Below are 27,551 nucleotides of genomic sequence, written 5' to 3' on the forward strand. Positions count from 1 at the left end.
ACAGTCAGATGACCCTTAGGAGGGCTTGTTAAAAATTGCTCAAGTATTGGGCTTCCCTGGTGGCGCAGTGGTTGAGAGTCCGCCTGCCGATGCAGGGGACGCGGGTTCGTGCCCTGGTCCGGGAAGATCCCACATGCCGCGGAGCGGCTGGGCCCGTGAGCCATGGCCGCTGGGCCTGCGCGTTCAGAGCCTGTGCTCTGCGGCGGGAGAGGCCACAACAGTGAGAGGCCCGCGTACTGCAAAAAAAAAAAAAAAAGCCCAAGTATGATATTAAAAAGTTACATGCTCATTTTTTGCACTAATCCCAAGTGTTGGATGATTTTCCTGAACAGTGTCTAAGGCTATTGACATAAATAATTTCTACATGCTCTGAATAGATGAACCTGAGTCCTGACCGAGTAAATCCTTTTTAAGTTTGCAAGAAATACATTTAAGGTGAATAAAGCCGAAGACTAGTTTACAGAGCAGTTTGTTATTTCTGGAATGACTGGAAAATAAACGAATTCCACTACAATATTTAATGATGAATATAACTAGTCATAGAGAAATTAAAATATTGGCCAGAATGCATGAGATTGCTGCCAATTCAGACTCAATTTGTTTAAAATCTCTATTTAGACTCACCCACTCAGCAGTAAATTTTTTCTCAACTTTCCCATTTCTATTAATGGCAGCTCTATTTTCTTAGCCTCCCAGACTGAAACCCCTGATTGATCTTTTACTACATACTCACCTTATGACTGAGTCATTTTCTACATCCTAAAAATTTTGTTTGCTGGATGTCTTACATCTAATTACCATGGCTTTCCTTTAACAGCGTTATGATTGAAGTTTTCCTGAAATAATTTTCCAGACTTCAGTCTCTACCTAAGTTGATATTTCAAAACTATAGGTTTGAGCAATTATTCCACTGATCAATGCCTCCAGTGGCTTTGCATCACTTATAATTTAAGCCTAGTAACCTCTCCCTGACATGGATAGCCCTCTGTAATCCACGTTTTTCCACCTTTCATACTATACCAATTCTAGGGTCCTGTATTGCCATTGTCTTACTTGACTGGATCCCCACTTTTTGGAATGCTGCCCATTCATAAGTATTCTCTTATTGAATATCACCTTGTTCCAAAATATTTTTTATATCTGTTCCAAAATACTTCTCATATCTTCCCAAAGAATAGGATCTTTTCTTCATATGGGTCCTACTAGTACCTGTATTTTAAACATAGTCTTATTACCCTTATTGATTGAAATTCACTGAGAAGAAAGATGGTATGTATTCACCTTTGTGTATCATGCAGTGCCTGAGTGTTGTGCCTTGCATATAATAGTAGCTTGATAAATATTTGAAAATTGCTGCTCAGGTCCTCCCTCAGCATGTTTCTTGGTGCTATTCCAAAGACAGAATTCAGGACAGGATTATAACTTTAATATAGTATGCGATTCAGTATGTTCTTAGCCAATAAATATTTATTCACCCTATTAATCACCATGAAGATAAATTAACCAAGTATCAGTACATAAATTGTTGCTTTTGGCATTTGCTCATGCTTCAGATATAAAGGTTTGCTGCTTTCAGGTGGTTGTTTGATTTATTCATTTTTAGAAATGCATATTCCTCAATTTCTTTTGCATGCCTGTTTAGTTTAATATGTTAATGATTAATTATAAAATATGCCATGTAGGCTCTATGTGCATGTGAAAAGACCAAACTATTTTTTAACCATTCCAACTACCTGTAACAATACTAAATTATCTACCTTCTACGCATGCTCTAAACTATAGTTGACTGGCTTAAACAATTTATAGTTAAAATGATTATGGATTCAGTCTTTCACACCATGATTTTAAAGGAAAATATTGCTGGCTTAATTTTGAGAAATCATATGTATAATATATATTATATGACATATTTGTGTCTGATGTATTTGTGTGCATCATGTGGAGACATAGAATAGCCATGTGCTGGAGTTGACTCTTGCAGCTCATGAGAGCCACTTGTATACATCCAACTATGAGTTTTTTGACCTCATATTGTAGCTTGAAATCTACCATGTAAGATTTAAGACATAGAAATTGGCTGACTCTACAAATCAAGGCATTCCTCCCCCTGGAGAGCCAATTGTTAAATTTTTATTGGAACACTACTGTGTATGTGTGTGTGTGTGTGTGTGTGTGTGCACGGTATATATATATATATATATATATATATATATATGCAGTAACCTATGCTGGAAAGAAAAAGCAATTATCAAGAAAACTTTTGAAAAGTCAGCTTTTTTTGCATTCTTCATTATATTCACCTTTTCTCATTAATGTTGCATATCACATTTTATTTTGTAAATAGCTAGGATGAAGTGATATTACAACATAGACTCCCTTAATATTCAGTCACAACAATGCTGGGAGCCCTGCAGCAAGGGAATAAGTTAATGCGGTTTCTCAGTGACAAAATTGTTCTAATACCCAAACTCATGTTTTAGTGATGCTTTTTAAAATGTAAATAGGAAGTTAAATGTACATTTGCCTAATAATACACAGGTTTGAAATTTATTGATGGACTTGTATATCAATAAGTAATAAATCTAAACCTCAGATACATTTCTAAGTAAATAATTGTACTCCCTTCTGCTATCTGATTTCACTTGAATAGTGATTTATTTTCAATAGCATGGCTGCTTGCTTTCTGAATTGATTTGCAAAGATTGCTGAGGGAATAGCAGTCCGTGAATATAAATAAATTTTCATCTAAAAGTATTTGTTATAGAACGTTAGAGCTAGAACAGACTAGGAAGTCATCTAGCTCTCAGTCTGTTCACTGCCTCATTGTGCCTGAGAAGGAAAACTCCCACAAGTAACAATGACTCAGCAAGATAGGGATGCTTAACATCAGGATGGGTAGAGATTTTTTAGAAACTCTACATGGAAGATAAAGCTCTTCAGGTGATTTTAACATATAGCCCTTCCCCCTCCATATTCTGCACCCCATGGGAGTGTGTCCCTCCCAATTAGTCACAGATCTAGTCCAATAATTTTTTTACTTAAAAACCTCAGCCCCAAACAAATTGAAGCTGAAGATCACAAAGACAGAGAAGGAATATATCTCAGTGATTTTTTAAAAATTATAGTAGTTCTTCTAATTCTTTGTGTCTACTTTTTTTTAATGTTTGGATAGGTCAGGAAAATAATTTCCTTTAAAAAGCAGCACAACCTTTTCCCCTGAAATAATGAATACCTTTGGCTAGATAACTTCTAGCTGATAAATTTTTGTTATTGTAAGTTACTTCTTTCCATAAAACCTAATTTTTTCCGGGTAAAGTTGAAAGTAGCTAGTATTTTTTGTTTGCAACTCTGTTAGTATTTTCAGTTAATTTAAATGACATTTTTATTGACAAAAATTTGTAATGCTTTACTGATGATAAAACATTTAAAAAAATGTGTATCTTTACTGATTTCTCTGAAAACAATATAGGAAGAAGGGATATTTATCACACTGCTAGTATATCCTGGGCAAGTGGACATTATAATCAAGTTCAATTCAGTTCAGTTCTATTTAAAAGATTGTCACAAACTGTTTGGCAGTAAACTAATAACTTGAAACCAAAATCTATGTCTGGACCTTTCTATTATTTGTGTTTGGTTTTATGGTTTAAATGTTCATTTATTGCCTACACAAAAAACAGACTTGAGAGGATCATCCTGTAAAGCCAGAGGTGCCTACAGTCAAGAGGCATATATTATGGTGCAATAGAAAAAGTAATACAAAAGTAAAAGTTTTTTTTATATTATAGTGGGGGACAATTTTTAACAACCATCTCTTTTAAATAAATGACTGATTATAGCATTTACTAATTTCTATGCTGTAAATATTCTCACTGTGATCAACTTCAAGCTACTAATGTGACATCAGTGAGGGCAGAGTTGGAAAGAAATGTTAATAACTGACTCTCAAAAGCCGCTAAAAGCTACTCCAGCACACCACTAGATAATACACATGATTCTCCCATCATAGCACTGTATAAAGAGGAACTCTTCTCATACAACACTTCTCATGGGAATGAAATGGAGATTTTATAGAGGAAGCATTAGAAGAGAGGTTGAGAACCTCTTTTAATACATTTGTGCTATAAGAAATCAGGAACAATAATCTACGGAACCCTAGAAATACAGCTGATAAAGATTCTGAACTTTGAGTAACTGAATACCAACTATAATTTGCATTCAACTTTGATAAAATAGATGGTAGGACCATTCCAACATAGAAGATAGAAATTACAGAAAGCCAGCTGATGAACAAAAGGAGAAGAAAGACAACTACAACAAAGTGATTTCCCTGGGCCAAAACTAGGTCAGCAGTTTCATCCATTTCATAGCAGGGAGAAATTTGCTTTCCCTCACAGAACCTCTCTAGAAGAGTACACACAAAAGATACTCAGCGTTTTGTTAAACTGAGTACTTATTCTGTGCTCAAGAGTTGGGATAGAGGAAGATAGAAGAAATTAAGAAATATAATGAAAGAAATCAAAAGAAGCAAGGGAAACATAAACATGAAGTAATCATGTGACAAAACTATATATAACGGGCTAACCCATATGGCATAACATTTAGAATGGTAAATACGTTGAAAATATGCTGATTATAAAATAGGTGCAGTAGGAATGTGATCCTCTGTATATGAAGAATTTATTAAAAGCTGCCCTGACTTTTGTTGCCTTCATTCAGAATTATTTATAGATAAAAATTTGTGTTTTACTGGGGAAATTTCCTCAATATTTTTTGTATAATTTCTCTAGCTGCCATTGTTGTGGGTTTGTGTTTATTTGTAAACATCAATCTTATAAGGGAGCCTAATCTCAGCTGAGTCTTATCTCACCCTGCTTGAATCAGTACTCAGCTTTCACTGTGACGATTGGAACAGGTCCACATAATCAATTTCAACCAGGAAAGGAGAAAAAGCTTATCTCAAAAGGATACCAGGTCTATTTTGTTGAGATACTTTAAAATACTTTTTGGTTTGCATTAAGCCAAGGGACACAGAATAGCTAAAACAATCTTGAAAAAGAACACAGTTGGAGGATTCACACTTCCTTATTTCAAAACTTACCATAAACCTGTAATAGTCAAGACAGTGTGGTATTTGCATGAATATACACATACAGATCATTGAAATGAAATTCAGAGTGCAGAAATAAAGCCTTATATTTATGGTCAATTGATTTTTAACAAGGATTTCAAGACAATTCCATGGGCAAAGAATAGTCTTTTCAGTAATTGGAGCTGGAATAACTAGATCTCCACATGCAAAAGAATGAAGGTGAATCTCTACCTCACCATATGCAAAAATGAAACACAAAATGGATCATAGACTTAAATGTAAGGGGTAAAATTATAAAGCGTAGGAGTAAATCTTCATGATCTTTGGTTAGGAAATGGTTTCTTAGATATGACACTAAAAGCACAAATGACAAAAACATAGTTAAATCCAACTTAATATTTAAAAAGTGTGCTTCAAAAGACACCATCAAGAAAGTGAAAAGAGGGCTTCCCTGGTGGCACAGTGGTTGAGAGTCCACCTGCTGATGCAGGGGACACGGGTTCGTGCCCCGGTCCAGGAAGGTCCCACATGCCATGGAGCGGCTGGGCTCGTGAGCCATGGCCGCTGAGCCTGTGCATCTGGAGCCTGTGCTCCGCAATGGGAGAGGCCACAACAGTGAGAGGCCCGCGTACCGAAAAAAAAAAAAAGAAAAGAAAGTGAAAAGACAATCCATAGAATAGGAGGAAAACATCAGCAAATCTTACATGATAAGGGACTTGTATCCATAATATATAAAGAACTCTTACAATCCACTAATAAAAAGAACATAACACAATTTAAAAAATGGCCAAAGTATCTGAACAGACATTTCTCCAAAGAAGATATACAAATGTTTAACAAGCACATGAAAAGATGCTCAACATAATTAGCCATCAGGAAAATGCAAATGAATCACAATGAGATACCATTTCACATACCTTAGGATGGCTATCATCAAAAAGATAGATAATAAGTGTTGGAGAGGATAGGGGAAAATTGGAGCCCTCATACACTGCTGGTAGGAATGTAAACTGATGAAGCCACTTTGAAAAATAGTTTGACTGTTCCTCAAATATTAAACATAGAGCTATTCTATGACCCAGCAATTCTCCTCTTAAGTATTTACCCAAGAGAAATAAAACCTTGTACATTAATGCTCATAACAACATTATTCATAATAGCCAAAAAGTAGAAACAACCTAAATGTCCATCAAATGACCAGTGACTAATAATAGTTAAATAAAAATGATGTATTCATACAGTAGAATGTTATTCAGCCATAAAAAGGAATGAAGTAGTGATTTAAATGAACCTTGAAAATATTATGCTGTGTGAAAGAAACCAGTCACAAAAGGTCACATACTGTATGATTCCATTTAACTGATATGTCCAGAATAGACAATTTTATAGAGACAGAAAGTAAGTTAGTCATTGCCTCAGGTTGGTAAGAAACAGAGTATAAGGTTTCCTTTTGGGGTGATGAAAACACTACAAATTGATTCTTGTGATGGTTGCACAACTTTGTGACTATCCTAAAACAACATTGAATTGTACAAATTAGATTTGTGAATTTTGTCTCAATGAAACTGTTAAAAAAATTTACATGGGCAATATTTTATATTTCAAGTCAAAACTAAATCTAAACTCTAGTACTGTGATTTGAAAGCCATCTGTAGTATAGGGATATATCATCTAGGAGATAAATGGACAGTAATCTCACTCTGTTGGCCCACAATTGATCAAGTCTTTATTAGAATCCTATATCTAGTTTTAATCACTACCCTTTAATAATGATGTGGAAAAATTGAATATGATTCTGAGAAGCCTATCACAGTGATGCTCAATTATTACAGGCCAAAGCTGATGAAAGAACATGAGGATGTTGGTATAATTTAATCTAGAATCAAGGAGAAAAGCAGAGCTGGGTATTTGGGCTATGTAATCAAGGGTTGTCTGCTGATATAGGAAATCTACTAGCATATGTCATGAGAGGAAATGAACTAGCTCTGCACCATATCTGTAAAGGATATAATTAAGTAAAGTTGGAATAAATTGAAACCAGATAACTTCACATTATATATTTTTTCTGATAATGAGAGTAAAATTATTTACAGGAAGATGTTAACAAGACAGATTTAAAAATCTAGAGATACTTAAGATTAGGAAGTACAGATACTTTTAAGAGTTTAAAGAACATGAAAAATGCATAAGCCTTTTGTGTATGAAAATACAGGATACAAATGGATATACATTAAATGATTACAGTTAAAGAAACTTCCTAGCAAAAAGACTAGAAAGAAATATAACAGAAGTTTAACCGTTCTTGTCATTAATTTGAGGATGAGTGCATATTGTTACCTTTTTTCCTGTATTTTTTATATTTCTCATAGTTTACATAAATATATTTATAATCAACAAACAAAAATTTAAAAAGCATATAGGGTACATATAATCTGTTTTAGTTTATGTGTGTGTGTCCTCTCCAGATACTGTCACATTTTTAAAAATATATTTGTTATTTATTTATTTATTTACTTATTGCTGCATTGGGTCTCTGTTGCTGTATGCGGGCTTTCTCTAGTTGCGGTGAGCGGGGGCTACTCTTCGTTGTGGTGTGCGGGCTTCTCATTGCGGTGCCTTCTCTTGTTGCGGAGCATGGGCTCTAGGCTCATGGGCTTCAGTAGTCGTGGCATGCGGGCTCAGTAGTTGTGGCTCATGGGCTCTGGAGTGAAGGCTGAGTAGTTGTGGTGCACGAGCTCAGTTGCTCTGTGCATGTGGAATCTTCCTGGATCAGGGCTCGAACCCATGTCCCCTGCATTGGCAGGCGGATTCTTAACCACTGCGCCACCAGGGAAGTCCAAATGTCTCATTTTAATCACATTTTTTCCGCAGGCAACAAATGTCTACGCCAGGAACAAAGAGATTGTGTTAACCTCTCCACTTCATTAGATTTTTTTTCTGAATTATTAGATCTATCTGATAACACTATCTTATTTGGGATTTATGATTTTCACCAAATATATCTTACACACTATATTTGCTCAAATAAAATACAATGTAGTGAGAATTCCTCATCTGTTATTTTAGATGCTTATACGTTAGATATTTTTAATAGCGAACTATTTCACAAAACATACATTTTACCACCCATATTGCTTGAGTATAAAGAATCTATAAAGAGAAAAAGTAATTGGACTCTTTCCAGGGTGCTCTGGTTTAATCCGATTTTACAATGCCACTGGCTCATCTTTCCTTTGTGGTTCTCAAAGCTGTTGTAGCTCAGCAAGTATTTACTGAGTGATTACCATGAGCAAGTTTCTTCTCAGAGTTTCAAAGTCTTTATATTCCCACATAGCAGATAAATTTTTAAAATTTTGCAAATTAATCTAAGTTAGTAATTCAGAGTTCTTATTTGGAGATTCCCAGGTAAGCAAGCCTGCTGGAAAGTAAACACACAATCAAGAGGTGTGCTCCAGCTTCTATTCTTTTTTTGGTCTATGGTAACTTTCATCCACAGTCCTAGTTGGCTTTTCCATATAGACTTTTAAGTTTGATGTCAAATTAATGACTATGTAATAATATTTACTTAATATACGTTCATTTCTCTAGAGCTGTAGCCTCCAAGTAATTCTGATTACTGGGCTTCCCCTCAGCCCATATTTCTGGGGTAGGCATCTTATGTGTGTTTGTTTTAGCTCACTGAATTTGAAAGCATCCAGGCTCAGATGATTACATTAAAGGGTTTTGCTCATTTGCCTTCTCCATAGAACAGTGGTCTTCAGCCCTTGACACCACAGTCTCTGGGGAGCTTTTAAAACATGCAAATGCCTTGACTTCACCCAAGGCCAACTGTATTACAATATTGGAGGTACAAGGGGTGATTGGGGTTTTTAGTGGTGTTTTATTGTTTATTTTTTTGTTTTCCTTTAAGAGCATTACAGGTGATCTCTAAGGTAGAGTGAAATTTGACAATTACTGCATTAGCCTGTGAATAACTTGTGACCAGGGATGCTGTGTTGTTATCTTGATTTTCACCATCTAATACAGTGCTCTGTATTCGTTGTTCTATGAAAGTTTGTTGAATGAGTGATGGACCAGACATCCCCTATCATATTTGCCCGTGCCTGCAACCTGAGTGACATTCAGCTGAGTCCAGTTCCAGGTTTAGTCATGTTGGTCTTCATTTTCTTAGCACAGGTGCAGCAGTGAACACCAGTGAGAGTCTCCCTCCATCCTCGTCTGTCAACGATATCTCCTCCATGTCCACCGACCAGACCCTGGCATCTGACACTGACAGCAGCCTGGAAGCCTCGGCAGGACCCCTGGGTTGTTGCAGGTGACTAGCCGCCTGCCTGCGAAACCCAGCGTTCTTCAGGAGATGATGTGATGGAACACACACACGCAGACACTCATGCACACACACAAACACAGACATGCAACGACAAGAAAACAGCAAGGGAGAGAATCCAAGCCTAAAATTGAAACAAATCTTTCAGCCTGCTTCTTCTCCAGAGTTCTGTATTGCAGCTAAGCCAAATGTATATTTAACTTCTAGTTGCTCTTGCTTTGGTCTTCTTCTAACGATGCTTACTACAGAAAGCAAATCAAACACAATTAGAGAAGCCTTTTCCATAAAGTGTAATTTTAATGGCTGCAGAACCAGCGACCTGTAACTGCCCTTTCAAATGGCATGACAAGGTGTGCAGTGGTCCCATCCAGCATGTGTGTGTCTCTATCTTGCATCTACCTGCTCCTTTTGGCCTAGTCAGATGGATGTAGATACAGATCCGCATGTGTCTGTATTCATACAGCATACTTACTTAGAGATGCTACTGTCCGTGTCCTCAGGGCTCTACCAAGACATCATGCACTGGGGTACCACATGGTCCATTTCATGTGATCTATTACTCTGACATAAACCCATCTGTAATATATTGCCAGTATATAAGCTATTTAGTTTGTTAATTGATTAAGCTGTATGTCTTACAAGAAAACATGTAAAGGGGGGAACATGGGGGGAGTGAGCTCTCTTGGACCCTTGAAGATGTAGCTTCCAAATTTGAACTGATTAAATGGCACCTGTATACCAATTTCTAGAAAGAACATATGTGATGCTTATGTACAGTGTGGGGTGGGAGGGGGTAACAGTTTCCAGGTGCTAAATGTGTTTTGACCTTTAGAAGGAAGGCAGGAATAAAGGCTGAGGGTCTTTTCTCTGATAGAGAGTGGTGGGGCAGTGCGGAGGAAGGCCTGAAAGAGATTATTAACCAGATACTAGGAGACACCGACATTCATATTTTAGAAAGGAGACCCCATTTGCTGTTTACAAATTATGTGTCACAACTGTCAGGTGAAGAGGCAGGGTTAGTGTGTACATATCTGATGGTAAGAACCCTTCCCTGAAACAGAGTGGAATTGCTTCCGTACGGTATCCCTAACAGAAAATGAGCCTACATAGGCTATTTTCAGATTGTAGGTTGTGTTTTCCATGAGTGTGCTACTTTCCAGGTTTATACCTTGCCAAGGTCTTATTTAGAGAAGAAATATTACTGCCCTCTTCTAGAATTAAAAAAAGAAATTACTTAAAAAATACCCAAAGCCCAGGGTGATCCTCAGGTTAGCCTTTGAAAACATTTCCACAGACATTCCTCAGGGGTTTCCGCGACTCCTTAATATGGCTGATGTTTCATGTTTATTTGTTTATTTCATACATTTCAACAATCCAAGAAGGGCTGATCATCTGAGTTTTGTACCGCAGGTGACATGACAGCAATAACTCTGCCCATAAGTTACTGCTGCTAAGTAGCTTTAGCAATAGAGTGTCTTAAAAGCCATGAAGCATTTATGTCAATGTTTAGCAAAATCTCCTGAATTTAGCTCAAATTAAATGAAAGTGCTTTCCTGGGCACTTAAGGAGGCACTGTGAAACATCCTGGTTCTATACAAGGCGATACCAGGGTGACTTCTCAGCAATAATAGGGACCAGGTCGAGGCTTCTCTTCTTATTCACTTTGGTGAAGTATTCATCACAGCTCTTTGCACTCTGACCATTTTGGTGCTCACCAGTGCGGTGGTATTTCACCTGAAGAAGAAGTGAAACGCATGGGATGGGTGGTTGATATGTGTGAGATGACTGGCAAATGGAATCCCTTTGAAAACAGAGCAGACAAGAATGCCAGTGCTCTGAAAACTGCCTTAAACACAACAGTAGGAAAGCTGTGTCTCTTTTCAAGCAATAGAGTCAACCCTGACCATCGCTATGGGAGCAATGCTGCCATTTATGGTATTGCTTCACACAGTAGGATTCATGACAAGATGTCATTTGTTTCAAATGGAGAGAAAAAACGTTAGACTGTGCCGCTTGTCTCCTGGAATAGCAGGGGCCCAGTTTCTCTGTCTTGCTGCCAGAGTTTTTGGTTAATATTGCAGACAACCTGATTTTAAAAATGCTTCCCCAATCACATGAGCATTCTCACTTTTCTTTCTGTCACACTCCCCCAACCCCCTCCCCCCTTTTTAAAGCTTCTCTTCTCTGTATTCCCTTTTCTTTGCTTATCTTCTTTCTCCATGCTCTTCTCTTGCTATACCTGTGGCCTTTCCACTCCCGGCTCTTTAACCACACAGGATTGAGTGCAGAGAGCAGGCAGCTGTTGAAAGAGAGTCACAAGGGAAATTTCATCAGCCACAAAATGACATCAGAAAACAGAAGAAAATCTCCAGCCAGCATCTTAGAACTGCTTGACAGTTAGACTCTCTCATGTCTGTGGAAGTGATTTTTTTTTTTCAATCAGATGAAACCAGGCAAGAACTAGCCAATGCCCCTCCCCTGCTATTGCCACCTTCCCTAAACTCTACTAGTCTGATCTCTCCTGTTGTATGGCTCTTGGGGGCTGATTCCCTTTAGCCAGAACTCCCTATGGACAAGAAAAAATGAAACAAATCTTTCATAGTGAAATATCATGTACAAATTGAGCTAAGGGTTAGCTTCTTGACTGCTTATAGAATTAATTTTCCTAGGTTGTCAAAGCAAGACAGGTGATGGGCCAACACAGAGAATAATCATTTCAAAAGCCCGCTGGTCCTTCACAATCTTGGGTCCATTTTATTATAGTATCTTCAGGAGGTGATTATGTTATTACCAAATTCAGAGAATATACTATGTTCTGCACTGAGTCTTCTTTTCTTAAAAAAAACCAAATGTTTCCTGTATAGTCACCTATTACTTCCAAAGGACTCTCTTGCTTTTCAGGCAGGGAAGTGTCAAGTCACCTGGTCTATATTCTTGGAAAAAGTGAAGGTCCTGCCTGTAGTTGGAGGCTTCCTTTCAGAATGTGAAATTGGCACACTGAGAGGCCTAACCTGTCACTTCCTATAGGGCAAGTAGTTTCACAGCAATCCTTAACGAAGTGTTTTATAGTATTTTGTAGGAGGGATAGCTGTATGCCTATGTGCAGGAGGAACTAGATTGTTGGGAGATCTTGGCAAAACCACCACTACCAGTTTGATTTTTTTATATGTATTTTGTGGACCAATGTGTTAAAAAGAGATACATTGGCCTTACAACCAAATTTCTTCTTGTGGAATAAAAACTGATAATAATCTTGCATCTTCAAGAATCTGATGACTGAGCTTTGAGGGAATGTACCCCACAGGTGGACCAGAGTCTGGTCAGTTCCCTCCAATTGGAGTAAACTATTTAATTGAAGGCCAAGGAGCTGGATAGTTTTTTTCTCAATCTTTTATCATTATCAGAAAATTATTACCTGTGGATACTGATATCAGCTGACTGATAAATCCGAAAATAGGCCTTGACAAATGGAATAAATAGAATAGGTGAGATTACATAAATCCTTTTATGACCTGCCAGGGGAAAAAAGAAAACAATAAGCAAAACAGACTTTTAAATTTTAACTAGTCACTGCAAAATCTAAATTCTGCAAAGTCTATTTCTATTTGATTCTCTTAACATATGACAATCTAAATCTTAAAAGCATTATGCTCTGCACAGAACACGATCATCAGCTTTGCTGAAAAAGTTATCTTCTATAGCTCAGAGAAAGGGATCAAGCTGCCCCAGGAATCTTTGAGCCCACCCACTTTGGGTCTGAGGAGGAATCCCACCCCCGCCCTACTCACAATACCCCACATGCGTTTTAATTGTGAAAGACAGACATTTTCCACAGACACCATTGAACCAAGAATGGAAACTCTTTTCTCTAAGAACAACAATCAAGTTATAATGTAAATAGTTATATTAATTATTTTCCATGTGATTAAAATATAAGATTTTATTTCTTTTAGCACTTGGGCAGTTTTTTCGCTGTCTGAAATGGCTCACATTGACACATTTCCTTGGTCAGCAAGCTGAAATGGAAGGCCTCTGTATATGGACTCCTGTATATCTAACTTTTGATTACGTGGGACCAATGGCCAGTATATTCTAATGGACACAAATCTCCCACCCCTAGTTAGCATTAAACTGTTCACCTTGCCATGTCTATCTTGCAACAAGACCTGACTTGAACCTGCCTGTTATTCTGCATGATTGGACTCCAAAGACTACTACAAATGATGAGAATTGTCCTGTGTCCGTGTTCATAAAACGGACTTAAAACCCACACCCATATTCATACACATCTCACCTCTACAGTTCTAGATCAATCCTGGAAGGCAAAACTACATAAATCCAGTTTCTCTGCAAGGTCTTAGTGGTAAGAACTGAAAGTCAGCCTGATGGATCAAATGCACTTCAGTGATGTTTAATAAGGATTTGAAATTATTTAAATCATTTCTGTGTTCTTTCTCTCTTTTTTAATTTTTTTTCCTTTGTTTTCAAAATGTTGGTGGAACAAGAGGGCGAATGAGGGGAAAACTTTGGCTTTTTTGAACTCTTTGTAGGTGGATACTATGTTGATACATTATGATTTCTGTTTCTTATGAACTATTAAAAACTAGAGCAAATATGCTTCCAGTAACATAAAACCAAATCCAAATCCAGACTTTGTTGGAGTTTGCCTTGTTGCCAGTGGCTGTTGTCCTGCTCACTGTCTTGGGTTTCATGTCCTGACAGTAACTTTGAAGCATCTCACATTTCATCATGTGGTCTGATTGTGCCAGGGAATAAATAAGAAATGAGGAATGACCTACTTTTTCACAGTGGGTAATGAGTGTGTAATATGTATGTGACCATGCAGAAGGCTGTGCTTTCATTTGAGATTGGTTTCTTCTAAAAATGACCTTCTTTTCTATCTAGGGATATTGGTTGTACATCTGCAATTCAGTAAGTTTCCTTTAAAGTATAAGATTGATGGAAAGGAAAAAATAATTTTCTGGAAGTATTAGGTGATTAAAACAGGGTTAAATATCTTAGGTTAATTTATTAGAATTTCTAATCAGTTTAATTATTACTCGAGAGAGGGTAAAAGATTTTTTTTTGTCTACATGGTAGCCAACCTTAATATCTCAAACTCCTTGGTGAATTTTTTAAAATATGATTTTGTGTCTTGATAAGGTCACCAAACCCATGTTAATTAAGCTGGAAGTGTCTGACAGTGTTGAGGAATGGCCCTTCTATTTCTGTAAATAAAACATTTTGTTTAACCAGTTAACTATTAGAAAAAAATCTGGAAGATAAACATACCTATTCTTTTGCATTAACACAATTTATCCTTTTATTTATAAGAAAAATAGAAACCCAAAGCCTTTTGTTATCTCTGGCATAGATTTTATTCTAATTTAAACCACAGATCTTTACTCTCTTAGTAAAATAAGTTTAAAAGTGGCCAAATATAGGTACCTGAAAATACCCACAATATTAAGATGGGAAATTAAATTCCACAAGATTGCTTATGGAGAGAAAGGGTCAGAAGGAATTATTGGTGCATACCAGGTACCATAAAATGTTACCAAGTATTTGGGTAAGTTTGACCCAGTTTGCAGTAAGAAGAAAGGTGTCTTGAAAACTACCTTATGCAGCAACCAGTCTAGAAGGAGGATTCTGTTTGTTCAGTAGTTGAACTGGGTTTTACCCAAGATAGAGATTTTTTGACCTTACCGATTTATCAGAATGATATTTTTTACTTGTTGTGTGCCTTTCCTCCCAGCTTTTTGAAAGGCATGCCTGGAAGACATTTGCAACTAGTGAAACACACTGAAAATCCCACTGTCTCAGATCAGTTCATGTCAGGGACCAATGAACATGGCAAGTCATTTCCCTCAGGTCCAGACTGAATTCCATCTGCTCATTCTTTTAGATCAGTGTGTTCTGTTTTAGTTACTGAAACAAGTTGTAGAAATGCACAGTTCTTGAGCACATGAAATGTGATGGCACATACACAAATAAGAGTCAAATGCCCCTTTGAAATTTCCCATCCTTTCTATGTCACATATTTCTTGCTTTAAAGATATGCTTATCCTAGTATAAAACCCAATGTAAAATGTCTGAAATGCAATTTAGAGGATTTAAGCTTTACTCCATGGAGTGAGTGACTTCACTTCCTTGTCACTGAACTTCTGATACTGTCCTTCCCTGAATTCTTGTCTGGAATCCTTCTGTTCACCCAGCAGTCCACATTGTCTGCAACTCAAAAGCAGGTGCAAAATGTTATTCATCTTAAAAACTCTTCCACACTCTGCCTAGAAAAGTGTATCACTCATAGTTTGCCTTCCATTAACACTTTTATATTCACATTTGTGAAAATATTGTCTGTGAACAGTTATACACAAAATCAATTTTTATAACCCAAATAATATTTTACATGAACTAAGGAAACTAGTAATATTAAAGGACTTCTTTTATGAAAGGAAGACTTTCAAAAAGCAATTGCTTCTTCCTTAATGTTAACATTTTGCAAACTTGGATTTGGTGCAAATCAAGCTCTAAGAAGATTGCTCTAAATTTCTAGTTTAATTTCTGAGGTATGTTCTTAAGTGGTACATTCATTCACTCCAAAAATATTTATTGAACATCTATTTATGTGTCCTAGGTAGGAGACAAATACAGTATAGTCCTTATCCTCACAACTTCAGAGTAACTTAATCTTTCAGTTTAAAAATAAGTGGTTAAAGCAAAAAAACATTTAACTCATTTGTTTACTTTCTTTTAAAATAATAATGTATTCAAATTAGTGGTGTGACTTGAATGATTCCATTTTTATTATTCTCTTAAAGCAATGAAACAAGAAATCTGCTTTTTTCAATATTATTATTTTGTCTAATTTCATGTAAGCACACTTAATGAATCAGCGTAAGAAAACTTTGGATATTTTCCATGACATTATAGGAGATGAAAACATTTTTTACAATTTATTTAAAAAATAGCATAGAGATGAAAGATACAAGTAGGCCTGCACTAACTCAATGAGGAAATATATGTATCTTTACTCTCACTCTTTTTTTGTTGTTGTTTTTTGCGGTACGCGGGCCTCTCACTGTTGTGGCCTCTCCCATTACGGAGCACAGGCTCCGGACACGCAGGCTCAGCGCCCATGGCTCATGGGCCCAGCCGCTCCGTGGCATGTGGGATCTTGCCAGACCGGGGCATGAACCCGTGTCCCCTGCATCACAGCAGGTGGACTCTCAACCACTGCACCACCAGGGAAGCCCTATTCTCACTCTTTTAATCAAAAGATTTACTGCTATCTTTTGGTAGGTCTTAAACAAATTGTCAGTCACCAGATAAAGGGAGAAATATGATGACATTTTGAGATGTTGTCAATAACTTATGATATTTGTATCCTGGAAAAAATAGATTAAAATTTCAGAGGCTAAAAAACAACAACAAAATAGAATGGATGCTTTTTTTCTACATTATATAAAGTTATTTTGATACACGTTTCCTCTGAGAGCTATTAAGCCTGGATGCTGAGCTTGAGGCTCATATTTCTGGCATCAAAATCTCCAGATCAGCAAATGATATCACAACGTGTACTGGAGTCTCTCTGCAGTGATGCTCTCATACGAAGCCAAATCTCTGAAATTTGTTTAGTCTGTAAGTGATGAATGGAACCCTAAAATAACTTAGGGTAGAATTTAGTCATTTAATATTTTTTATTAGAAACTCCAACTCAGAACATCCCTGAATATATAAACCAGAAATTTGGCATTGAACTCTGAATATTCACTCATTGACTCATGCCACAAATATTGCTTGAGCACTTCAGTTTTCTGAGGACTATTCTATGCACACATAGTTGTGATCAATTCAGGCAACCTTTCTGCCTTCATGTAGTCTACATTCTAATGGAGAAGTAAGGTCGTGGATAGCACTAAGAAGACAGACAAAGCAGGATAAAAGAATAAGGCATGAAAAAGGGTGCCATTTAGCGGAGGTGGTCAGGGCAGGCCTCTCAGAGAGGTGATATTTGAGCAGAGACCTGAATAAAGTAAGGGAATGAGCCATATTAGTATCTGAGGGAAAAGCAAGTGTAAAGGCCCTGGAGTAAGAGCTTGCATGTATATATAAGGAATGGCAAAGAGTTTTGTGGATGAAGCATAATGGACAAGATTAGTGTGATAATAAATGAAATTGGAGAGGTAAGCAGGGTTAGAGCATAGCAAGATCTTGGGATTTTATTCTAAACATGGGAAGATGATGGATAGATCTAAGCATGGAAATAGTATAATCTAATTTTTCTTTTTGAAAGGATCCCTCTGGCTGAGTAGAGAGAGGAGGTTAAGAAGAAAGAGAAGAAAGATAAGAATGGAAATGAAGAGTCCATTGTAGGGTGTAACAGTAGTCCAGAAAGACATGATGGGGCTTGAACTAGAAAGTGCTGATGCTGAGAAGGGGTTGGATTCAGGATCTAATTAAGGATACATTGTGAAGGCAGAGTTGACAAGATTTGCTGATGGATTGATATGTGATATGAAAGAAAGAGATCAAGGAATGACTCTGGATTTTTAAGAAATCTAAACCACAAGGTAAATGATAGTGCAGTTGACTGTGAACGATGGATTAGGAGCATATTTGGGAAGAAAATCATATTTGTTGTTGGAAATAGTTGATGATTAGATATTCAAGTGAAGTAGCTGGAGTATCTACGAGGCTGGAGTTAAGGGAAGAAATTGAGCTGAAACATAAATCTGAGAGTAGTCAGCTTATAAGTATTCATTGAAACCAGATTATATGAGACCATTAAGAAACTGAGTATAGATAAAGAAGAAGAAGAAGAGTCTAAAGATGGACGCACCTCTTGTTCCAACCTATAGAAATCAGGAACAGGAGAGTATTCTAAGGAATGTCCAGTGAGGTAGAGGGAAAACCAGGAGCTGGAGCTGTCCTGGAAGCCAAATAAAGATGTTCCAAAAATGAGGGAGTGGGCACCAGGGACAATGCCACTGAGTGGCTGAGTAAGATGGGGACTGAAGATTGACAATTGGACTTGATTTTGTGAAGGCCATGGCTGACCTTGTCTACAGTGGTTTCTCTGCAATTTTGAGCAAGAAAGCATGACTCCAGTGAATTTAAGAGAACATGGGAGGTGAGAAGTTAAGAACAAGTATAGAAAATTGAAGAATTGTTTTTCTAAAAAGTGAAGCAGAAGAATGCTATTGAAATTAGTCATACATAGGATATGAGGAGAGGATTTTTAAAAAGTTATTACAGCATGGGTATATGTTGGTGGGACTAACATTTAAGAGAAAATGTGTAATGCAAGAGAGAAAGAGTATTTATCTGAAGGAGCAATGCTCTTGAAAAGGCCAAAGGAGTGGGTGCTCTAAGAGGAACAGTTGGCCTGGTTAGAGCAGACAACACAGTCATTAGAGCAGGAGCTAAAGTGATGTATACAGGACAGGTTTGGTTGTTTGCTAGATATGATGATGAAACATAAAAACATAGTCTTCTGATTTCTTTTCTCAGTAAACACAGGAAATCAGTAAGTAAGCTTATATAAGTAAGGTTGTCAGCTGAAAATTAGGATGGGAAGAGTTCATGGAGGCTTAAGAAGTATAAGATAGATCTTAGAAAGTATGAAGATAAGTTACTGAACAATGATGAGGTTCATGTGAGCCATATTTATATAACTATAAGATAGACAAGTCAATTGGTGGTCTTCTGCTCTTCAGTCATGTTTAGTTTCTTAGGTGCAGGTTAGTAGGAAGCAGAAATTGGATTTAGCCAAATTTGGGTTGTTTTTTTTTTGTTTTTTGTTTTGTTTTTTTTTTTTCTTCTCAGATGAGTGGAGTGGTGGAAGAGAAGATGAAGGGATTTGAGAATAGAGACAAGAGAATAAATATGATGAGGAACCACAGAAGCTAAGTTGGTCAAGGAGGGAAGCAATGACATGAGGGGATGATCGTCCATGAAAATTTAAGGAAGTCCATGGCTCAGAGATACTCTGGGAGTAGGCAAGCATTGTTGGAGTGATGGTGCCAAAGGCAATGACCTAGAAAGAGAAGAGATGATGATCAGAGAGTAGAGGCTTGGAACGGATATTTTGGTGATGGTGCAGTTGTTGGTAACGACACAGTGTGAGGTCAACCTTGTGCACAGGTGGCTGATGTTCAGGCAAAGGGAGAACAAGATTTTTCAGAAGTGAGCAGGTCAAGGAGCTGTATGGCCAGGTTGGTGGATGGCACATGAGTACGGGTGGGGGAAAAACAGTTGATTAAGTGCTGAAATATTCTTTCATGTGACATGTGCTTCCAAGGAAGTTCTGAGGGAGGACAGAGGATCAAAGCTCTGAAAGTAGCAGCAAAGAGCCAAGCAAGACCTACCTTTGCTTCAGCCTAATGATACGCTGGTTGTAGGAAGGAAAAATAGCCGTCCTTGAGAGAGCTACTGAGGAGCTGTGTCTTCAGTAGGTAGCTATTCTTCAGAGATGTAAGGGAGGTTGCTGGTAGCTTTTAGATGTAGAAGGTGTAATGGAAAGTTTGGGGAAGGGGAGGGGGGATCAGAGTTTGAAGCAATGGGGGAATGTGCTGAGCAACGTGGTGATGAGCTCACAGCGGGAGGCAAGTGACATGGAGTGTGAACTACTTTGGTGAAAAATAATGGAGGGTGAGGTGTGATGGCCCAACCCTGGGATGACTTTTGTGTGGGATACATAGTCAATTCTAATGAATCATAAGGAGGCGGGGAACATGTGTGTTGGGAGGAGAGGGCTGGGATGGACATGGTGTTTTCACCAGTTCTTAAAGGGCTTCCCTCAGAGCTAAGAGACAACTTTGCTCAAAGCAGACAGTCCAATCTGACTCATCATTCAAACAATTCAGTAATATCCTGTTACCCGTACTGTCTACTTAAGAAAGGGACCCCTACCTGTGTGGGCTGGTCTCACCTGGGCTTGGCCCTGGAGGGGCCATAATGGTAGCAGCTACATGTAGTCCAGAAATAAGAGTGTTGTTCAGCCCTGGACCTGATTCACAAGCTGTGAGTTAAAAAACACACTTTTCATCAGCTAAACTTTCTATTTGAAGCTCTACAGTAAGTCCAGTAAATCTCGGCTGCCTGGGGAACTGTTAGTGTTCCAAGTCACTTTGCAAAAGAGGCCCTTGAGCTGGGCAGTGCTAACGTTCAACTCATTCCCCACTGGTGCTGTTAAGAAGACTATAAAGAGAATAATGAAATAGACCTTTGGGAGCCACAAATCCAGCACTATTTCCCTGTAGTTTATGAATTCAAACAAGGTAAAATGTGTCCAGCTCTGGCTGCTTTCTTGGAATAAAAGAGTGGAAGGCGCCTGGGTCCTAAGTGTGTTTTCAGGTCTCGCGGGGTGCGGGTAGGTTGTTACACACAAGACTACCTCGATGGCACAGGCTGGGTAGGTCTTTTTATATCATTAAAAAGACTCCCTAGACTCTGCACCACAGGCACCTTTGCATGTGCATGCTCCAGGGAGGTCTCTGCCCCAAACCGCCTCCCTGTCTGCTAACTTACGACTCATCCTTCAGGACTTACATCATAGTCATGGCTCGTGCCCAGCCTCACCTCTGTGACCCCTTATGTCCACAGTACATCATCTCATGTGGTAATTATTGTGAACTAGGTATCCCAGGGCACCTAGGACAGTGCTGACCTGGCTTATGGAGGCCTTCAATAAATACTCGCTAACAGTGATGCTGATGTAAGTGTAGGTATGTTCAGTGGCCCATATTCTTAGGCACTTTCATTGTATTTTACCCAATACCTTTAATGCCCAATGTCTTCCTCAGTGTCCACATAGATAGAGTTGATGCAAAACAGTTACAGGTGGTTCTTTAGACATTATTCCCAGATCACAGCTGTAATTGTATTAACTCAGAATAGAAAGGATGCTTTGGGTTGCCTCTTCCTTGTCATCGTCTCCGGCAGATTATCTGAGAAAAGATGAAATTAGAGTACTTGGGAAGGGGACACAATTATATCCTCTGCTGCTGTGCATGCTAGTGTTTCATTGCCGGCCTGTTTCCTGAGGCCAGAATCTTGTTATGTTCTCTAGAAGCTGCGGCACCCTTTCAAAAGAAGTAATCTGAGGGCTGACAACTACTATTTATTGAGCACTTACTATACTCCAGGTACTGTGCTAATCATTTCACTTAATCATTTCTCGAAAAAATTCAGTGAGGAAGAGGCACCATTATTATCCCTATTTGATGGAAAGGCAAATTTAGGCTTACAAACATTATGTAATTTTTCTTAAGTTTGTGCATCTAATAAATGGCAGAGTTGGGATTTTGATCCAGGTCTCTGAATCCAAAAGTTCACGCATATTCTTTTCTAGGATGCTACTCTAAGCAGAACACAGATCTGCAATGTAAGGAACACTGGGGTTTGTGGTTGGCTTCCCAGTCTTTAATCCTCTCCTGAATTTCCAAGGGGAGATAATTATATATCAGTGATTTAAACTATCCTACCTGGGAATAACTTACTTTTTTTAAAAGGAGCCCTCCTCACCTTGTGAATAAATAGGAACGACATTATTTAAATTCCACTTGGAGTTTTTCGTCAGTTCATAATGAAGTTACATGTAAAATCTACATTTCAGTTGGCTTCATGTCCTAGGCACTTCTATTTTAAATGTTCTCTAAAGGATACCCAGCCATATAGTTTGGTGAGTAAAACCAATACTATAGACTCAACACTTGGAAGCAAATCTTTTCTCCTGAGCTCATAATTTAAGAATCATTGCAGTTGCCTAAAGAGTTTTAAAGAAGTGTATACAGGATGTGGCAAATGAACCTTTGATACTACCTACTTATTTCCAATTTATTCTTATGTCAATTTGCAGTTGATTTTTTTCTAGGCTTTCAGGAGAGTTAATATAAGAACCAGTAGAAACCCAGATGGACAAGCTGTTCATAGTATCCATTGATTGGAGATCATCATCACTGAGATTTATAGTTAAAATTAATCACAATATCCCTCATAAATCAAAGGCCAAATCTACTGCTAACTCTCCATGCTGGCACTCTGTGGCATAATAATGCTGTAGGTGGGGAGATTTAAGATCAATGAGATATTATTCTCATGTCTTAAGAGATATTATTCTCATGCCTCCATTTATCAATACAGCTATCAATGGAGCTAAGAGGCAGGCACTGAGATAAGCACAGTACATATCACCTTTAAGTATTACAACATCCTTGCTTTGTAGGAGTTATCTCCACTTTACAGATGAAAAAACTGAGGTCCAGGGAGGTTAAGTGACTTGTCATTGCTTTGCATATCTTGCCTAAGGCATGTTGAGATGCATATCTTAGTCTGTCTGGCTCTCAGTTTCCTGCAATTATCGTTCATCCCCCCTTGGTGCTTCTTGACTTGGTGAAGAAAATAATCAGACATGGGAAAGGCTAAAAGAGATATACCCAAATTGGGAGCACAAAAGGTAACTCACTCTGCATTGAGATCCTAGGAAGCGCCATAGAGGAGCTGACATTTGATTTGGCAAACAAAACAAAACAAAACATGGTAGGAATGTGCTAGATAGAAGGAAGGCAATCAAGATGGGCACAATAATAGGAGGTGGAAAGTTCCAGAGGCATGAAATAGCATGGCAGGCGTGGGGGGAAGTGGCAGGAGATGAGAATGAAACTCAGGTTAGAGTCGTATACACTGTGTGAAGGGCATTTGAATGTTATTAGCAAGGCTACAATATGATCAGAAGAGTGACTTAGAAAGGGCAGTCTGCAAATGAAAGTGGAGGAGAGATATTGGAACACAAGTGGCTGGGTGCGATGCTTTCTTTGAGAGATGGGGAGAAACTGATCAAAGAGAGCAGATGAAAAAGGTGAGGATGGGTGGACTAAACAGTACTTGGTGAGTGAATTTAAAAGTGAAGAAGAGGGCAGAGTAGAGAAAAATCAGAGTTAACATTTATGGAGTCCATCCTGTATACTAGGTGCCGTTCTCAGCCTAATACAAGCTACCTCATTGAAACCACTTAACAAATCTGTGAGAGCAGTACTTTTATTATTCCCATTCTACAGATGTAAAAAAGGATGCATAGAAAATTCAGCAACAGCTGGCAAATTGGAGAAAATGTGAACACAGGCAGTTTGACTGCACAGCCTTTGATTTTTACTATTGTATCATACAGCTCCCTGGATGAGTCTGAGGTTTTTGTCAACAAAGACAGGGACTGGGAAAAGATGAAAAGGTAGAGAGAGCTATTGAGATCATTTTTACACATTTTGAGCTTGAATTTCCTTTAGGATACCCAGGTGGGAGTATCTTGTTAAAGAATTGGAAAGAGAGAGAAAAGGGAACTAAAGATAAAGAAGGTATTGCTACATAGACAGTGGTTGATACCAAAGGACCACGTAAGCTTGCTCTGTGTAAGGATATAAACAAAAGCAGCACAGTGACAAGAATGAACTCTGTAAAGTCTACTGTCCCCTTGAAAATAAATACAAACATAGAACCTTCAAACAACATGAATCCCATAAACTCCAGTAGTATTTATTTCCAATTTTACCTTTTGTGACTTTCTGTTCTAGCGTGACAAAGATTTATTTCGATCATTGCCTCATCGAACTGTGAATTTTTCTCAGTCTCTGGCAGATTATCTGAGAAAAGATGAAATTAGAAGCCCTGGGCTTCTCCAGAAAGTTATCATTACTGATGTTCACAAATTTATCAAAACTGGACCTTTAAAGATTCACATTTTAAATTTATTGTGAATAAATGTTTTTGACAGGGGAGAATACTGTACAAATTAGAAGCAAAATAGTTTCTTCCAATCTTGTCTCCTCCTCCTTCTGGCCCCCTTCCCCTGCATCAGTTCCCTCTTGCTGCAAACTGCCTTTACCCTCTGTTGTGCTGAAAGAATCCTGGATGACAACAGAGCAGCCGGACTGAGTGAAAGCAGAATATATGGCACACACTCTAGCAGTTTAACTGAGAGAGACACGGTAATACTATTTCACTGTTTGCGTTGTGGGTGGGGAGGTGGGGGGCCGGGGTTGGAGTAGAGGACACGTGCTCAATGTAGGCACTGGTTAGCCAGCATTGTTCTTCAACTTCCCAATGGCAGGAAGAATCTCCCTCATAACCATCCAGTAGAAGGACAGAGTAATTCAAGGCATGACTGCTTAAATGCTCTTTTTTAAAAAAAACATGCTTTCCGTCTAAGGTGCATCCTGCATAGGAGACATACATCTGTGGAATGGGCAAGGCAGACCAGGGGGCTTGAGAAGGGGACTTTTTTACATGGTCCAAAATCTCCTGTGTCAAAGCATCTCACCAAGAAAACTGAGCAGTGTCAAGGGCAGAATTTACAGAGCAATTCAAAGGTTCCTGGTGATTCTACCGTAATTTATAAAATTATTTACATTTCTCTTTTTGGTCATGGCAAGGTCCATTGGCACAAACAGCACAGCCACAAAGTATTCTTTTTGATTTTAATAACTCATCTTATATATATTTATATATCTGCTTATTTTCATTTCCTCAGCAAAAGGGGAAATAAAAATATTGATCTATAAAATAAGCTGATGATAACACAATGCCAAAAATAGCTTAAGTGCAAGGGGTGAAGCTTGAAAGCAAGCTAAACTGCAATGACATACTGATTTAACATTTTAAATACAAGACTTGCAATAAAATAATTATTGAGATATGTTTCTCATTTTTAGTTTACTTTTTAAAAGCTACTCTATATACACATATCCAGTTGTAACACTTGACAGTAGCATTATGGGGCATGATACAACTTTGGTACACATTGCAGATATGAATGGGCAATGTCTGTAAATGATATGTCTTCCCCAGTTAGAACTCTGTACAGCCAGGTGACCAGCCACCTGATCCTATATAATATTCCCACCAGAACCCCCAGAGTCTTCCCCAGAGCCACTGGAGACAGTGGGAGAAATCAGCCTCACTGGATCCATATCGTGTTTCCTCTCTCGGTTCTCCTGGGTTCCACTGTCAGCTCCCCAAATGTGGAAAAAAACTGCTCCATTTCTTTCTGAAGCATGTCATTTCTCTTCTCTGCATCTTCTTTTGCTCGCTCGGCATTTCGCATTTTGATTTCTATCATTGTGAACTTTTTCCTTTCTTGATCCAGTTCATCGTGGAGGCTCATCATTTCTGTTTCCAAAGACATGTTTCGCTGTTCTAAGCTACAAAGGGTGGGGGAAGGAATAAGACATAAAGCAATTTTATTAATTTGAAATTCAAAAGGGCTAAAAAATATTTCCTAAACTGTCTCTGCAATGTTTAGGAAATTAGATTGAGCCTTTCAAATCAATGAAGCAAGGTCCATGGATTAAAAGGTGTATATATATTCTTTTTTTTACTGATTCCTAACATGATTTACTATCATTTTGTTGAGACCCCCAGACCTCTCTTGAATGCACTTCATTGTCATTTGATAGTGAATTAATGAATTTTGGCAAAAAGAAGTCAGAGACCAATGTCATGGAGCACAGAATGGCAGAAGTAGGAGGCAACCTAAACCACAAAGCTTCCTGAATCATTACGTAAATCTGGCTTTACTAAAAGAAAGGGGGAGGGAGTCTGATAAAGTTGGAAGAAAAAAAGGACAATTATTTTTGCTTTCTATCAAAGGAAAAAGAATGATAGTGAAAATGTCTTTGTTAGAAAGGTTAAGTCAACTGCTAAGAATGGGCTTCTCTTGGACATATAGAGTCCCATCATATAAAAGTGGTATTAACAGCAGTCACCGTATAGTAAGTAACAAGAGAGGTAGAGATTACATGTATTGAATAAGTAATTCATCTGACATTCTGTGACAATGGAGTCCACCTAAGTAGCCTACTATCTAAAATTCTCACTGCCTTCCAAGTTAATATATCTTAAGATCTCTAGAGTTATATTTTTATAGGTTGATAGCTACATTCTTTTGGATAACTGTATAATTTTAGATAATTTCCTATAAACAGAGTTTTCCCAATAATCACTAAGTTCCAAAACATAATTTATTATTGCTGTTGTTCAAGGAGGAATAGTAAGCACTTGATTATTAGATGATGTGTTTTGGTAATGGCTGACATTTTAATTTCTCCTATTCTGAGCTAAAGTCCCAGGAGTATGTTTGAATTTGACATACTATTGAAATATGAAAGGCTAATGCACAGGTAGCTCTCAGAAATCTGATTATTTTAATAATTTTCAAATTAAAATCTCAATTATTTTTCTGTTTTGAAATAATGAGTCCCATATGTTGATATTTCATCCAGATAATCATAAGAACACTTAAAGATGAATCTGCTCTCCCTTTGTAAGAAACTAGAATTTTTTAAAAAGTCACATTCTATAATCAGTTTAGAAGGCCATTTTGACCACATGATCACATTTTTTACATAAAAACTTGGTAGTGTGCTGGTTGTTACCCAGAATTATTTTACGATACATTCTCTTTTCTTTCTAAAGCTATTTATTTTAGAACTAAAAAAGCTGGAAGAAACTCAAGCTTAAATACCAAGGAAGACACCTTTTAAAAATATACTAATGCATTTTACATAACAGGCACTCATATGAAACTTCCAAGAATCTAGACTGGGTTGAAAACAGAAGAAACCCCTCCCACTGTAAGCACAGATCAATGCTGGAAAAATATATAAGAAAAATATTTTTTAAATACATAGCAAGGTTAAAAGAAATAAAAGAGCATCTTGAGGTTATCAGAACCAAGGAAGAAACTCAAATTTAGAACAGTAAATGGAAGCACATGAGGGGTATTGTTCCTGGATAGAAGCCCTGGAAGCTGTGACTAGGTTTTTATTTTGCTCATGGGGAGGAGGAGATCTCCAGTATAAAAGAGGCAGAAGGCTGAAAGTGATTCAACTGAGAGCTTGGAACATCAATTTTCTTTATGACAAAGAGAATACAAAAACTCTACTCATGGGCTGAGTGGTGACAGAATTAATCAGAAGAGAAAATAAATAAATGAGAAAACAGCTCTGAGGAAAAATTACCCAGAATTCCTCACGTAATGAAAAAAGATGAAAATGTAATATAAGAAAGAGAAGCTAACAGAGATGGAGAATGGATTAAGAAGGGCCAACATACTTTAATAAGGGTTGGAGAGACAGA

At 37.8% G+C, this 27,551-nt stretch overlaps 2 protein-coding genes across 10 annotated transcripts in view; one reads left to right on the plus strand and one right to left on the minus strand.

Annotated features, from left to right (window-relative positions):
- MAPK10 (mitogen-activated protein kinase 10) overlaps nt 1-9,411 on the plus strand; it is a gene marked incomplete at both ends in the record, with an annotated part of 165,438 nt that extends 156,027 nt beyond the window's left edge. For all 4 annotated transcript variants that reach the window (XM_082653758.1, XM_082653759.1, XM_082653760.1 and 1 more), the window contains one exon: nt 9,269-9,411. In XM_082653758.1, the coding sequence (XP_082509884.1) occupies nt 9,269-9,411 (143 nt within the window). The remainder of the gene's footprint in view (nt 1-9,268) is intronic.
- A 14,137-nt stretch (nt 9,412-23,548) lies between these two features.
- ARHGAP24 (Rho GTPase activating protein 24) overlaps nt 23,549-27,551 on the minus strand; it is a 507,712-nt gene continuing 503,709 nt past the window's right edge. For all 6 annotated transcript variants that reach the window (XM_082653461.1, XM_082653465.1, XM_082653462.1 and 3 more), the window contains one exon: nt 23,549-25,615. In XM_082653461.1, the coding sequence (XP_082509587.1) occupies nt 25,372-25,615 (244 nt within the window). In that variant the 3' untranslated portion in view covers nt 23,549-25,371. The remainder of the gene's footprint in view (nt 25,616-27,551) is intronic.

Source organism: Grampus griseus (assembly GCF_964374135.1).
Source record: "Grampus griseus genome assembly, chromosome: 4".
Classification (NCBI taxonomy): domain Eukaryota; kingdom Metazoa; phylum Chordata; class Mammalia; order Artiodactyla; family Delphinidae; genus Grampus; species Grampus griseus.